Genomic DNA, 14,967 nt, shown 5'->3' with positions numbered 1-14,967 from the left:
TCAGTCTCACCTCCCACCGCGCTGTCTTTTGTTTGCCGGTGCTTGCTACCGCTGGCCCGAATAGCCTCAGCTGCCATGTGCCACCGAGCCGCGGGTGACAGGCCCGCCATCAAGGCCGACCCTCCCAGTAAGTAACCGTGAGAGCGGACAGGAAGCAGTGGGCCCTGTCCGCAGCCAGGGGACTCCCCGGAACCCCCAACTCTGTCGGAAATCTAGCACACCTGAAACAGAGAGGCCCACGCTTAACAGTTTGTCCATTTTATTATAAAAAAATACAGACTTCAAAGCTGATTGTGATGAGGGGGCCGGGCCACCCGTCCCCCGCCCCTAGAAAAGCCCCAGCCACCACTCGCCATGGCGGCCATCCACAATATATATTTATATAGAATATATAGAAAACAGAGTGAGGAAACGTGGGTAGAAATCCGAAATCCGTATAAACGTGTGGTGTGGCCAGCTTCACTCAGTCCTTTGCCTGCTGTATTTTTGGTAGGTAGCTCCCCTTCCTTTCCAGTCCTGTATTTTTTTTTCCTTCTTCTTCTTTTTTTTTTAACTTTTTTTTTCTTATAAACATTACTAGGTCACATGATCAAGGGGGAGGGCTCCAACGGAACAAAAAAAAATGAGTTTATTGCAAAGTGCTGCTTCTATCCTAAAAAGTCCACCCCGCTCCCCCCACCAAAATAAATGACCCCTTGAATTGAAGGTCGGAAAAAAAATTTTTTTTAAAGAATTTCCATTCTGTCCTTAAGAATACATTAAAATAAATCACAGTATACACTTGCTGGTTTCTATTTACAGAAATAAACCGACAACGTCCCGGCTGGCCCCCGGGATGGTTGTGCCTGGTGGGGGTCCCAGGGGGCGAGTTGCGAGGGCTGAAAGGTTTCTGAGATGATGTGGGAGTGGGGCTCGACAGTGGCTGGAAGAAGAGTGGGGGGATGACACCCCCAGAGTCCCCGAGAGGGGCTGGCACCATGCACCCTTTCTGGCTCAGGCTTGCCCGGCCTGAGGAATGCAAGGCAAGTCTGCGGCGGGCTCCATCTGGGACCCAAATAACAGGACACAGAAGAAAGGAGCAGCTGGAGGTCCCTGGATCTCCGGCCCTCCAGGAAGGCCAGAGATGGCTTCACCTCATCCCTGTGGCTTGTTCCCTTCCCAATGTCACCAGCAATGTCAGGGAATAAATTAAATTAAAAGAAAAACCTTAAGTCTTTCTGACTGTAATCAAACAACACTGGGTGGCCCTGGTGGCCCTGGCGAAAGTGAGTCAGCCTTGGACGGGGGAGGGGGGGTCTCCTCCTCAGGCATTGGGACCCCATGTTGCATCCCAGGGACGGATGGATGGCCTCCTCCGGCGGGACAGCACCATGAAAGAGAAGCAGCAAGGATTTTGTCTCGGAGGTGGCCGTGGCAGGTCAGAGGGCAAAGGTCACGGGGTCCAGGTGGGGCTGGTGTTCTCTGGTCTGACACTAGGAGCCCAGAAGGGACCACAGCACAGGGACGGTGGTGAGGAAGAGGTGGCAGCCACCCAGGCCGCTGCAGGAGCTGTTACTGGTGAAGATGGGCTCTGGAGCCTCATACAGGGTCTCATCTGTGAGCACAAAAGGGGACATGTTGTCAGCCAGTTCTGGCTATGCACTCTCAAAGGTCCCAGGATTGGTAGTCCCCGACCCCAGCTCTTTGGATTAGTCATGGGGTCAAAGGGAGGGTAAGGGGACCTGAGTCTTTTCCATACCCCGACTGACACTTACTGGTTGGACGCACATAAACCTTGAGCCGCAGGCAGGGTCGGTCCACGAGGTTGGGAGGTGTGGCAGCTGGAAAAGAGGGCACATCCTGGGGCTGTATGCTCCCTTCTCCACACTGCTGACCTTACCCACAGAACTCCTAACCATGTGTTAAAACCCCAAACACAATGCCCTATGGTTTTTGTGAAGTCTCATGTTTCCTCCACCCAAACCTGACTCCAAAGGCTGAGTTATGTCTCAGACCAACTAGCCTAACCCCTGGCAGGACAGGGTAAGATTTATTTATTTATCTATTTATTTACTCAGGCTGATTTGCCACAGGGTCTCTTTATGCAGCCCTCGCTGTACTGGAACTCTCTATGTAGGCCAAACTAGCTTGAAAGTCAGAGATCCCCTTGCCTCTGCCTTCCACGTGTTGGGATTCAAGGCCTGCACCACTGTGCCTAACCGAAGGTGAAGTTTGAAGCAAAATAAAAATAGAGCAAAGTGGGAGCCGAGGGGGTGGCTTAGTGGGTACAGCGAGCGAGCAAGCGAGCAAGCCCTGGGACCCAAGTTTGGATCCCAGCATGCACATGAAAAGCACCTGTGGGGCCTACCCACTCATGACCCACAGAGCCGAAGAGGCAGAGACAAGGGGTTGACTGGGGCTCACGGACCAAACGGGCTCTGCTCCTGGTTCAGTGAGAGCCTCCAAGAACAAAGGTGGAGAGGGAGAAAGACAGGACACTCAGACCCAGCCTCTCGGCTCTGTCCACATGGGCACTCACATCAACATGTATATGCACAAATACAAAAATAACCAAAACATTTGGGTGTGCACATGCCGTCATAGAAAAGGGGAGAGCATAGCGAGTTCAAGGTCCTGGGCTCCATGTGGAGTTTGAAGCCAACCTGGGCTACATGAGGGTGGCTCCTTGGCAGCTGGAATGGGAGATCTGGAGCCCAGGGAGCAACCCCTGGTACAGGGATACCACCTCATGGCCTGTTATAGCCACCCTTACCCATCTCCTCATGCCGGGACTGAAGATTAAAATGTACAAAATAAAAATAACATTCGTCATGGAGAATGGAAGAAATTATTATACTCATTATCTTTCTGGGATTCCCATCTTGCAAAATATCATTTTTTTTACCCTCGTATTCTAGGATTTCATTTTAAACACCTCCTGCCCTCCCCACCCACTGAAATTAAAAGGAGGAGGTGGCGGAGGAGGAAGAAATGGGTGGGGCCTTTCAAGGTTTGATTTGAGAGCCTGTTGGCAATGCAGGATCTGCTGCAGCTTCAGGGGCTCTGAGGCCCTCTTCCCCACTGAGCCTTCCTAGGAGACACTCAGAAATGGGATCCCTCTATTCCACTCTTCTTCTTCCAGGGTCATTGGACATGGGGTCGACAAGAGCTGAGAAGACCGCCTCGGTTTCACCATTTGCTAAGGGGGCTAGCCTGGGCTACTCACAGATGTAGTAGTATTCGTGGCCAGGCCGGAACTCAAAGCCCAGGGAAAAGGGGGTAAAGAGTTGGAACTTCTCTGAGAACTTGAGGGGTCCCCCGGGCGCTGCTGGCCGGTTGCATTCCCAGCGCTTGAAGCCTCGCTGCCGGTGGTCACAGGAGGCGTGGCCCTCGCCGTTTACCATGTACAGGATGTACCGTTCCATGCGCTCAGCTGGGGGCAGTGGCGCCCCGTAGTGCGGGCAGTAGATATCCAGGTAGTCGTTGATGCTCACCTCCACCGTATAGCCGCCGCCATCACCCACAGCGCTCACCTGAAACCTGCCAGGGAGGGCCGGTCAGCGGGAGATGGATCTGAGGTCCACACCCATCCACACTGCCTGACACCCCAACCCCCCCACCCCGCCCCCCCCATCGGCATCATCCCTGCCTGGGTTTCCCTGCGAGGAGGCAGAGCTCAGAGGACACCCCACTTCCCTCTCTTAGCCTCTCACAGGGCCAGATCATCTTGGAGATACCTGGGGATCAAGCCAACGTGCCATGCTGTGTGACTCTGGTGTGTATGTTGCCCTCTCTGTGCCCTTTTTTTGTGACAGAATATCTTGAAACATAGGCTGGCTCTGAACTCTGAAAGCCGCTGGAATGACCTTGAACTACTGTCTTCCTTCCTGCCTTTGGGAGTGACACCAGTGCACCACACAATCTTTCTCTCCAGCAGGTTCCCAGGCTCATGGCCATTGCACCCCCCCCCAGTCCTGATTTCAGCCTCAGCCCTGGAGGTTGCTGGGTTGTCCCCCAGCTGTCCTCAGGGGGGGGACGGGCCTGACCCAGCCTCATCTTAGAGGACAGAGGTTGGCTTGCCAGGTTGGCCTGCTGTTCCCCTTCCATCTCTGCCTCAGGCTAAGGCAGCAGGAACCGTCAGATCTCTCCAAGTGTCCCCCGGGTCCCTGTCATGTAAACGCAGGCCGAGGGAGGCAAAGGGGGGCCCTGGGAGAATGTTTATTAGCATATAAAAGCCTAGTAGCTGGGAGTGGGAGGCTGCCAGACTTTCCTTTACCTCCCATAACAGCTGGGGAAACTGAGGCCTGGCTCCCTGCAAAGGGGATGGGCGCTTCCTGGTGCACTGTGTGGGATTCACTGCATGGCACAGCAGTGACTGAGGGCCATAGGGTTCAAGGTCATTCTCAGCTACGCATCGAGTTTGAGGCCAGCCCTCAACCGTGAGACCCTGTCAACAAAAGCAGAAAGTGCTGTTCTTGCTGTTTGCTGGTCCATGCGTGCAGCCTGTGAGGTGTGAGCAACGGCTGAGTGCGGACTGGACTGGGTGGCTCACGTGTGGGTATCTTTAGGATTGAGGGGGCGGGCTGGGCGTTGATGGCATTTCGTCTGGGCTCCGCCCCGCCGTTACCTGGCAACAGCCAGGTGTGCTCCGCCCCACAGTTACCTGGCAACAGCCAGGTATGCCTGACTCACTATAAAAGGGGCTTTTGCCCCTCCTCTCTCTCTAGCTTTCTTGTTCCAGTTCTGTCTTCTGGCCCCTTATCCCCTCTCTCCCCATTCCCCTCCGTCCCTACGTGCTCATGGCCGGTCTCTACTCTCTCTCTCTCTCTCTCTCTCTGCCTTTTTCTGTTTCTAGTCCCCTCTCAACTCCAGTCTCCATGCCCTGAATAAACTCATATTATACCATATTATACCGTGGTGTGGCTGGTCCCTCAGGTGAAAGGGATGTCTCAGCATGGGCCTGCAGAGGCACCACCTTCCCCCACACCTTACTGCATATCCAAACATATTCCTTCCCTCCTTACATTTTTATAAAATACAACAGGCGTGTCCATAGTCCTGACTCTATAAGGGTCAGCACAGCAGGTGGCAGGTCCCTGCTCTGCCAGCTCAGCCATATTCTGTCAGCCTGTTCTCAATGCGCATGGTCACCAACGCAGGCAGGTAGGGTTATTCTCGGAGGTGGGGGTCTCTCACTGACCTGTGGCTGTTGATCAGCTGGCTCACACCACCCCAGATGCCTTGCCTAGATGCTGGGATCCAGGCAAGCACTTCACCCACTGAGTCATCTCCCCTGCCTAACCCCTGCTCTGTGTATGCACAAGTGTCTGTCTGTCTGTCAGTCTGCACGTGCACGTTTGTAAAGATCATTTTCTCGGCTCCACTCACAGGCAGCACTGGTGTTACAGGTGCACAGAGCTATGCTCACCTCTTTTTTCTTTTTTTTCGAGACAGGGTTTCTCTGTATAGCCCTGGCTGTCCTGGAACTCACTCTGTAGACCAGGCTGGCCTCGAACTCAGAAATCCACCTGCCTCTGCCTCCTGAGTGCTGGGATTAAAGACATGCGCCACCACGCCCGGCTAGGCTCACCTCTTACGTGGGCTCAGGATTTGAACTCACATCTTCACTTCTCAGCTGCCCCCCGACACCTGGCCTTTCAAAAATCATCGACACTCCTTTCTAGATCACAGACAGAATTGCAGTGGACCACAGCAAAGGCCTGCCACGCTCATAGTCCTCCCCCAAACCCATGGCCAGGTTTTCTAAATATAAACCAGACCCCCAGACCCAGAGGCCTAGCACTGTTCATTTTTCTTGGTAACTCCATATGACCCATGGTCTCCAGGTTGGGACTCCTCCTTGGGGCACTGTGGTCACTCTGCTCCATAGCACTGTCTACACCTCAGGACCTTTGCATGTGCCCAGGACAGTACTTACACACACACACACACACACAAAACCGGCATGTACCATTATCCAGTTATTCTGTCCTAATCTGTAACTGAGGCCAACCCAGACCCTGCATACAGTGGTGCTCAACCCATGTTTGAACAAGAGAATTTAATAAAGCCAAGGGTTGGAGGCCTTAGGGATTCCTAGGGAACAGTTCCAGGGTGGGAGACTGAGGAACGACCCTGGTGGCACCCCTACCCACCGGATGGACAGTACAGGAACAAATAGGCCATTTTCTTTTTCTTTCTCTCTTTGACTCTAAAATTGCAACAGCCTTGCTGTGCTAGTGATTCTGGTTCCAGGTAGGCGCGTGTGTGGTTCAGGAGCCAATACCATCACTGACTCTTGCTCCAGGTGGTGCCAGCAAGGGTGTCTCAGAGGCCGGAGTGGGGACTGTGCACCTCTAAAACAACCCCCTCGGAAACAAAACAGAGAAGCACGCAGATGGAAATACTTCTCATTAAGGGGTTAGCGACTGCCTTGAGGATTCTCTTTCTCACAGAGAGGCCTAGGTCCCCGCAGTCCAGTCCTTGAAGCAATCTGACTACCCCATGATCTTGGCAACATCTCTCCTGGGGACCCAGATGGACTGGTGAGAGGCACATGAGTCCTGAAGCCCAGGGGAATCACGGCCATGCAGCACGCACTTTGGACATAACCACACAAGGATAGACCATGATGGCTGACTCATGGATGACAGGATGGGCCATGTTTCTTCCTATGAGAGAGAGACATGACAGAGGGACCCATGAGGTGCCTGTCAGATCCTTAAGGACGGGGTGCTGGAGGGCAGTGACAGACAGCTTGCATATGGCCTGGGAGAGACTGGGGATCAAAGGCCCCACATAGCCCAGGCTAGCCTCTAATTCACCATAGCTGAGGATGACCCAAAATTCCTGATCCTCCTGCCTCCACTTGCCGATTGCTAGTAGGATAGGCCTTCGCCACTGCCTGCTTTGTGTGGCAGTGGAATGAGCCAAGGGCTTCACACTGTGAGTGCTCTTCCCACTGAACCTAGCTCTAGGCCTTCCCACCCCACCCACCTATGTACTCATCCATCTTAGGGCAGGATTTCATATCACTCAGGCTGACCTGAAACTTACAGCAATCCTCCTGCCTCAGCCTCCTTCCAGTTGGCAGATGGCTCCTTCTGGCTCGTCCATCACGGAAAACAAACATTTGCCTTATCCCTGGCTATAGCCTCCATTTCACTCTAAACACTTTGATCGTCCACACAGCCTCTCCCGCAAGGTCCACTACCCACAACGTCCTCAGACCCCCAAACCCTCGGGCCCTTGCCCAGAGCTCCGAGCACCCCTAATCTTGGAGGACAATCTCCCGTGAAACACAAAGAAGAGCACGTGGCCAGGTCCCTCCGCACAAACCACACACTTGGGTGCGGCTCACAACATGGCATACACTCGCACATGCGTGTCACATGCAGAGCTGCGTGTACACCCCTCCCATTCTAATCTAGGCACACACGCTTTCTTGCTGGGAAGGGCGTCATCTTCCTATTCAGATGTCTTGGTGGTGACATTGTTACTGCCCACATGAGGTCACCTGGCACAGGACCACCAGGCTGCCCCATGCCCAGAGCCTGGCCAAGCTGAGCAATGTCTCAGAGGTGAGTGACACCTGGAGGGACTGGGCTTCTCGTGTGATATCAGCTTTCCATCCTCATGACCTGTCTAAAGGGAAGAGTGGGACCTGGTGAGGCCACTTCTGTGGATGGCCTTGTGGCCCTGGGAGGGCAGAGCTGTCCCCGTACCAGCAGCCCTCCTCTGCGCAAACCATACAGCTATGACCACACAAGGGTGTGGCTCATAACACGGCATAGATTTGCACATGCGTGTCACATGCAGATCTATGTGTGCACCCCTCTACTCTAATCTCTGTACACACGCTTTCTTGCACAACCATGCACACACACACACACACACACTCACCCCAGCTTGAGCTGCCGTGTCACATAAAGTCTGCGGCAGCCAGCTCCATGCAGACACACACACATCCTGGGTTCCCCCAGAATTGTGGAGGAGAGCATGCAGCCGCAGACCACTGCAGACTCCATGAACACAGGTGCCCGAGCTGGGGCAGAAGCCACACTAGCCACAGTTAGGCCACAGAACAGCCGAGCGGTCAGCACCGGGGGGGTGTCCTGGTCAGTCCTGGTAAGCAGGCGGCATCTGGGAATAAGTCTAGAGATCTGCATAGGTCAGGACAGCGAGCCTGCTGGGCTGGTCAGACCTGGATAGGGGCTTTCAGGAGTGCCTGAGCAGGGGGATGGAGTGACCCATTGTGGATGTCCACCCTTCTCTGCAGAGCCATCGCCTCTGGGAAATGCACACATAATCAACAACCTTTGGGTAGCTGTGGCTGGCCCGGTGGCAGAGAACATGGCCGGTGTATGTATATACCCGTCCTAGTTGGACAGGCACTTCACCCTACACGGATGTGGGTGCTCTGGAACAAGTCCACCCCTCCCCCACTTCTGTTCACAGTGTCTTTTGTGTGTGACCCATACTCAAGCTTGGGGTCCCAGCGTCCCCTACATTTTATGTCATCCCTATCCTGCTGTACCTCAGCTCCCCAGACTGTGCCCTGATACTGGGCCCCTTAGATGCCAACCTGGAATCTAACCTGTATCCCCCAGCCACGAACACCCATTGAATCTTAAGATTCCACAGCACACCCACACCCACCATGTGCTGTACCAATGACAATGTCATGGGCAAAGCTGGGGTATGGTGCTCATCTGTCCTCAGGCCCCACTGTCGGGTGCTCAGCAGGGTCAACAACAGAAAGAAACCCAAGGAAGAGACAAGGACCTAAGGAGCCCTCCAAACACACACACACACACACACACACACACACAAACCTTAGGGGTTGGCTCTGCTACCTGCCTAGCTGTCTGTCCTCTCAGGCAGCCTGCCCCGATACACAGCAACAGGAGGTGGCAAGCCTGAGCTGGAACCTGGTGGTGGCAGGGGACACCTCCTTCCTTCCAGAGTCAGGGTTCCAGCCTGCAGCTCCATGGCCTTGTCTCCACGGCAAGTAAGGCCATTAGGGGCAGCCATGACCCCTTTCCTTCTTCTCCATACCCCCTCCCTCCATCCTCTGTGCTTTTTCCAGACAAAGGACAGGCCATACTGGGGACAGAGACTCCACAAGCTAAAACTAGAAAACTTAGGCCAAGGAAGTCTCACCCTGCTCCCTGCACGGCCACTGAGTGTTAATCAAACCCACATGTGACCAGTGTAGCTGGCGGGCCGTGGGGGTAGGGGGCCCACTGAGCGATGGTCCTGCCAGGTTGCTGAGAGGACCTGGGGTCCCTGCCCTCAGCCCAAAGGAGCTGACCTCACAGCTCTACCTTGATGGTAGGGGACAGAGAGCTCCCACTCCCAAGGAGAGACACTGGTGGCCCTTGTGCCATAGCTTGCCTCAAAGACCAGCTTTTTTTGCAACTTTCTGTCGATGGATCAAGAGGGCAGCTTGGCTGATCCATCAACTAAGTTCCTCACTGGCCAGCCTCGGACACATGGGGACTCTCGATCTATACTGCACCCAAGCCTTGGAACCCCAAAGCCTATCTCCCAAGACCCCCTCCAGCATGCCCCCACCTCTGAGACCCTTCAATGACCCGGGAGGTTCTATGCTTTCCAGAATGTGGTAAACTTTTTACTCAGCCTGTAACAGTGGCTTCTGCTGTGTCCCCTGACTGTACCCAGTGCCTGGCAGGGTCTGACCCACAGGGTGCCACCAAACAGACAGGCAGGGCCCGGTGCCTTGCTGGGTGTGGCAGGCTGGGTACTCGACCACCAGGGTCTCCAGCCCTAGCTCCAGCTCTCTGGGCATGACCTTGAGGCAGCCCCTCCTGGCTCCTGCATCTCAGTTTCCCTGGCAGCTAAAAAGGTGGAAAATGATAAGCCTAGGCTGCACCCCTCAAACTGACCTCTGTCTCTTTGGTGCCTGGTCCCCTCTGTTCCTCTAAAGTGTCTGGGGGATTGGAGCACCCCTTGGAGTGAATGAGTGAACGTAGGGGTAGAAAGGGGATGTTGTAACTTCCCCAAGTTCATCTGGGGAACCAAAAACTGGACTCTCTGAACCTTCTCAAAAGAGCCAAGTCCGGGGATTCCTTGGGTGGAAGGGAAGTCCCCAGGGATATTTGCCAAACCTTCAGCCCTCCAGGGTGCTCCCTCCTCCAAGAGGCCAGGGGTTCAAGGGTGTCCCCCAAGCAAGTCCAGAGAAGGAACTCCTGAGTCTCAGGGTGCAGAGGGCTTCTCCCAAAGTCCAGGAGCCCTTTGGGGAATACTAGGCACCCCCGAAGTTCAGGAGGAGGTCTGTGCGCTGCAATCCCCAGGGCTAGGGCCTCTTGGGGTCCCCGGGGGTTCCCCCAATCCAGCTCACCTGGGGTTGCTACGGTTCCAGTAGACTGCGTATCGGTCAGCGTTGGCCCGGGCCGGGTCCTCGTTGCGCGCACGCAGCGGCAGCAGCAGCAGCAGCAGCGGCAGCAGCGGGCGCTGCGCGGGCGCCATGGCCCCGGTGCTGCCGCCGCGCTCGCTCCCTCGCTCTCCAGCCGCCGCCTGGCCCCGCCGTCTCCGCCTCCGCCTCCGCCGCCGAGCGGGCGGAGCGCCGCGCGCGCTTGGAGATCTGCCGCCCCGCCTCTGCGCGCGGCCCCCGCTGTAGACCCTGGGCGCCGAGAAATCAGGCGGCGGCGGCGGCGCGGGACAGAGGCCCGAGCGGTGCACTGCGCAAGGCGCTCTCCCGGGTTCCCCGGGCGCGGGGGCTCCCCTCGCCTTTGTCCCCGCTGGAGCGTCTTGGAGGGTCGCGGGCGCCCCCTCCCGCCGCGCCCCGGACCCTCCAAGCCTCAGCCCGGGCCCCGCCCCGGCCAGACTCGCGCAGACTCTGCCGCGGATCCCCAGGGTCCCGCCCTAGCCTCCCGCATCGGGAAGGGGACCCCCAGAGCGCTGAGCTTGTACGGGGGTTGGGGGGGCTTTGAGGCCCCGCCCTGTGCGAGTTATAGCGAAGTACTTGTTTGCGCCGCGCCTGGCATCTCAGTACTTAGGAGGCTGAGGCAGGAGGATTGACGCGAGTTCCAGGCCATCCTAGGCTACAGTGTAAGATCAGATCTGAAAAAACAAAGAAGTCGTAGGCCAGTTGTGGTGGTGCACACCTGCCCTCCCAGCATTCGGGAGGCTGAGGCAGAAGGATCAGACATTCAAGGTCATCCTCAGCTACAAAGAGAGTTCGAGGCCAACCTGGGCTACATGAACCCCCCAAAGTTCCAAGTCACCCTTTCCTAGCTTTCCATCCTCCTCGACTGTACATCCCTGAGGCCTCTGGGAGTCACTTCAGGAACTCTGGGAACCACCCCCATTCCTGGCAGGTGAAAGGATGCTCCTTCCACTTGCCTGCTCACTCCGGGAGGGCTTTCCCCGACAACAGCCAGATCAGAGCTGTTTGAACCAGATGGGTTTGCTGGCTTGGTTTTCATTTGCTGGGTCCTGTGCTTGGTGTTGGGGACCACAGAGCAGTTGGATTCTAAAATGTCCTTCTGTGTGCCGACTGGGAGAAGCCAAAGCTGGTCAATGTTATTATTACCTGGGACCAAAAAGGCTAGGGTGGCACTGTAGAAATTAGATATGTGGCCTTCTGTGATAAGTTCCCCACATGCCACACACATAAACGTGTGTTCACGTGTGCTTGTGTGTGTCACACACACACACACACACACACACACACACACACACACACACACGGGGTGGGCACAGATGTGAAATCTTTACCCAGACCTGGAAGTGATCTATCCCCACTCTCCACTGAACTACGTCTCTCCTCTTTGTAGGCCCGGCTTTACTTAAGGACCTGAACTTGGCTGTCAAGGATATTCTGGGATTTCCAGGTCAGGCCCTGGTGGCACCCACAGGACACAGGGCCACATGTCTAAGCATTCTGCCCATAAAGGTAAATGTTGGGGAGCTGCCCTGTCTGGGACATGAGCACCCCCTTTGCACTAGGGAGGGCAACCAAGACATAGTCTCATCTACTTGACTGTATCTGTTAGGTTCTCAATCACCAGGGCCAGTCACAAGGACACCTAGCAAGGAGGCCACATCACCAGGCCTCATTTGCATGCTGGGGCCACCGAGTTGAGAGCTGCCTGCCGCCAGTGGATTTGAGCAGAAAGCTTTGCCTTCTGTTCTTGTCTGTTGTCTCAAGGTCAGATCCAGAGCGAGGACAGGAACAAAGGCGGCTGTCCCCCACTCTACCTCCCGAGCCTGCCTGTCGTTCCTGAGGACACACAGATGAGGGGAGAGCAGGGCCTCAGAAGGCCTTTTGTTCCAGGGAGCCCTGCCTGGCCACCATAGTGACAGGGAGCCTAGGAAGCCCCATGCCCTCCGCAGGCATCCTGCCTCAGACCATGAGGCCAGTGGTCACTGGAAATCAGACCCTGCCTTGGAGATAGTCAGAGGTCAGAGGCCTACCATGGAGACAAGCATCAATGAAGGTCAGGAGTTACCAGGGTCAAAGGTGGCTTCAGATCCATCAGGTGAGATCTGTTATGGGATATCCGGGTCCTTCAACCATCTGCTGGGGCTGTGTGCTCAGGCCATCGCTCACCCTATGATTCAAACCCACACTGATGGTCTTCAGTGGCCCTGGGCCAACCCTGTCTCCAGGCTTCACTCATCAACCCTGGTTGGTCACCCATGCCCCACCCATGCCACTCTGGTACACAGGGCAAGGCCTCAGGTTCCTGATCTCAGTGTCTGGTGACTCTACAGCCATCAAAGGCCACATTGCCAGGCAGGAGGCTAAAAATATGCAGAGAGAAATTTCTCATTACAGAATAAATAGTACCAAATTGCCCGCCTGAACTGAGACAGAACTGGGCAGTTGGGAGTTGTGGGTGGGTTATGGATCCCACAAGTGCCCCCCCTTCTAGCTTGCCACCTGCAGAGTAAGGACAGGGTGGATATTCACCCAACCCAAGCAATAGGCACCCACTGGAACCCAAAGAAATAATAATCTTTGTGTTACTGGCAAACAGAACCCCAGAGGGAATCCTCCCTCCCTCTTGCCTTCTTCCTTCTCTTCTCAATGTAAGCACTCCCCCCTCCCTGTCTCTCCTCCCTTTTCTATACTCTCCCACCACTCATCCTCCCTCCCACCCCTTCTCATTCTCTCCTGCCTATCATCTTCCCCTCCCCTCAAGCTCAAGACACAGGTCAGGCTTTGATCCCAAACCCATCTTCCCACAACTAGAACTGTCCAAGTCCCGGCAGACTGCTGTGCCTACCCAGGCCCCTGTTGGGAGAGGCTAGCCTTAGCCCTACAGAGGGACTCAGGGTACCCTGGTCTGCCTTCCCTTTGTGGAACTCCATCCATGTAGGGTCACATCTGTCAACTCTTGACTTCCAAAGAAAATGTGATTGGTCTGCGACATGCACCTGTCCCCATGTCCCCAATGGAGCAGCTGACAGCTAGCTATTTGGGGGCGGGGGGAGCACCAAGAGGCTTGGTTTGCCCATATCTGGGGGATGATGATTCGGGGGACAGTTTTTTTATTTCCTGTATTGTGGTGTGGCACTGTGAAGGCAATTTACAGGAGTTTGTTCTCTCCTTCAACCACGTGGGTCCAGGGATCAAACTCCGGCTTGGCAGCATGTGGCTTCACCTGCTGAGCCTTTCTGCCAGCCCAAGGCTCAGATTCAGGATGGGTACAGGTGGCAACAGCATTCTGAGTCCAAGCCCCTGGCTCTGCTGTGTGTGCTGGTGCTGAGAGCCACCCCAGGTGCACACATTCACCCCAGGGGCACACACTCACTCCTTGGGCACTCACAGGCTGGCCAGGGCCCAAGGCCTTCCATCTTGCCTGACAGGCCCTTCTCCCGGCTTTCAGCTGTGCAAGAGCACTGGCTAATAGTGCATTAACCTTGATGGAACTGCCAATTACCCCTGCTAATGCTGGGGTGCAGTGACTGCTGATGGTGGTGGGGCCACCCTCCCTGCGAGCAGAAGCAGGTGGGGGCTGGGGTCTCTCCTGACCTCATTAGACTAATCACCCTCTCTTTTGAAGCTCCAGCAATGACTGAGCTGAGGAGCCTGGGGCACAGATCATCAAGTATGGGGGACTAGAACCAGGCCCATCTCAGCAGTCACAACACAAAGATGGGGAATGACCAACAGGGCACAGGACCCCCAGAGCTGTGACTCAGGAGCTCTGGATTCCCCTGGTTACAAGTTGGGAATGCAGAACAGAGGTTTCCTGCGGGGAGCACCCCTGGCTGAGGAGAGACCCAGCCACTGAAGGGGGCAGATAGAGACATACAGGGTGGGCTGTGGCCTGGCTCTCTGTCACACCCAGCCTGACACCAACATTCATAGTAAGTAGACTCAGCCAGCCTCAGGGACCCAGCTCAGACCAGCGGGAGTATCAGTGGGTATGGAAGTGGATTAAGTCTGGACACCCATAGGGCAGGAGCTGGACAAGGAGTTCCGACTATGAGGGTTCTGAAAGAGGACCAATAGAGGGGCTAGAGACCTAGTCCCAGAATAACGGGGGGGGGGGGGGGGCTGGGAGGCAGGCTAGGTGGTATGTGGCTGCCACCTGGTGGCAATTCGTTGTTATGACCAAGCAGAGTAGACTCAACACTGAGGAAAACTGAGGTTAAGACCTCAAACTGCAAGTGACTTAGCATCCCTATCCCTCTTCCCTAAATTTAAGCACCAGAGAGGCAGGTGACTGGCTAATTCTGAGCTGTAGCCCATAGGCTCCTGAGAAACTCTACAGTAAGTGCCTAAGTGCCTATACACTGAGCCAGAGTGTCACAACTGGAGCCTTGGAACAAGTTTAAAGAATGAATAGTCTCTCTCGCTCTTACCCTCTTGCCTCTTGCCCCCTTACTCCTAATTCCCTTCCCCCCTCCCTCCACATGGCCATTGGCTGGCCCCCATTTCTCTATTCTCTCCTTCTCTCTGCCTTTCTCTGCCTCTGCTACCCTCTTTTTTTTTTTTTAAGATTTATTTAT

General features: G+C 55.2%; 1 protein-coding gene across 1 annotated transcript; it reads right to left on the bottom strand.

The window, feature by feature from the left end:
- Positions 1-242: 242 nt before the first annotated feature.
- Positions 243-10,721, bottom strand: Efna2 (ephrin A2). Its single transcript, XM_021175191.1, has 4 exons — positions 10,343-10,721; positions 3,206-3,519; positions 1,755-1,820; positions 243-1,594 (listed from the first exon to the last, which is right to left on the bottom strand). Exons 1-4 carry the CDS (start codon positions 10,468-10,470, stop codon positions 1,473-1,475), a joined length of 630 nt encoding a protein of 209 aa, XP_021030850.1. The 5' UTR covers positions 10,471-10,721; the 3' UTR covers positions 243-1,472.
- Between the last annotated feature and the right edge of the window lie 4,246 nt (positions 10,722-14,967).

This window comes from Mus caroli, chromosome 10, assembly GCF_900094665.2.
Source record: "Mus caroli chromosome 10, CAROLI_EIJ_v1.1, whole genome shotgun sequence".
In the NCBI taxonomy this organism is placed as follows: Eukaryota; Metazoa; Chordata; class Mammalia; order Rodentia; family Muridae; genus Mus; species Mus caroli.
This window is presented reverse-complemented; position numbering and strand designations above follow the sequence as displayed.

Excerpts from the sequence above, each read along its gene's own strand:
- Efna2 (XM_021175191.1), bottom strand. The coding sequence starts at position 10,470 with ATGGCGCCCGCGCAGCGCCCGCTGCTGCCGCTGCTGCTGCTGCTGCTG. Across the intron at positions 1,821-3,205 it reads CCACGAATACTACTACATCT|CTGCCACACCTCCCAACCTC; the intron begins GTGAGTAGCCCA and ends CCTCTTTTCCAG. Across the intron at positions 1,595-1,754 it reads GGTTTATGTGCGTCCAACCA|ATGAGACCCTGTATGAGGCT; the intron begins GTAAGTGTCAGT and ends TTGTGCTCACAG.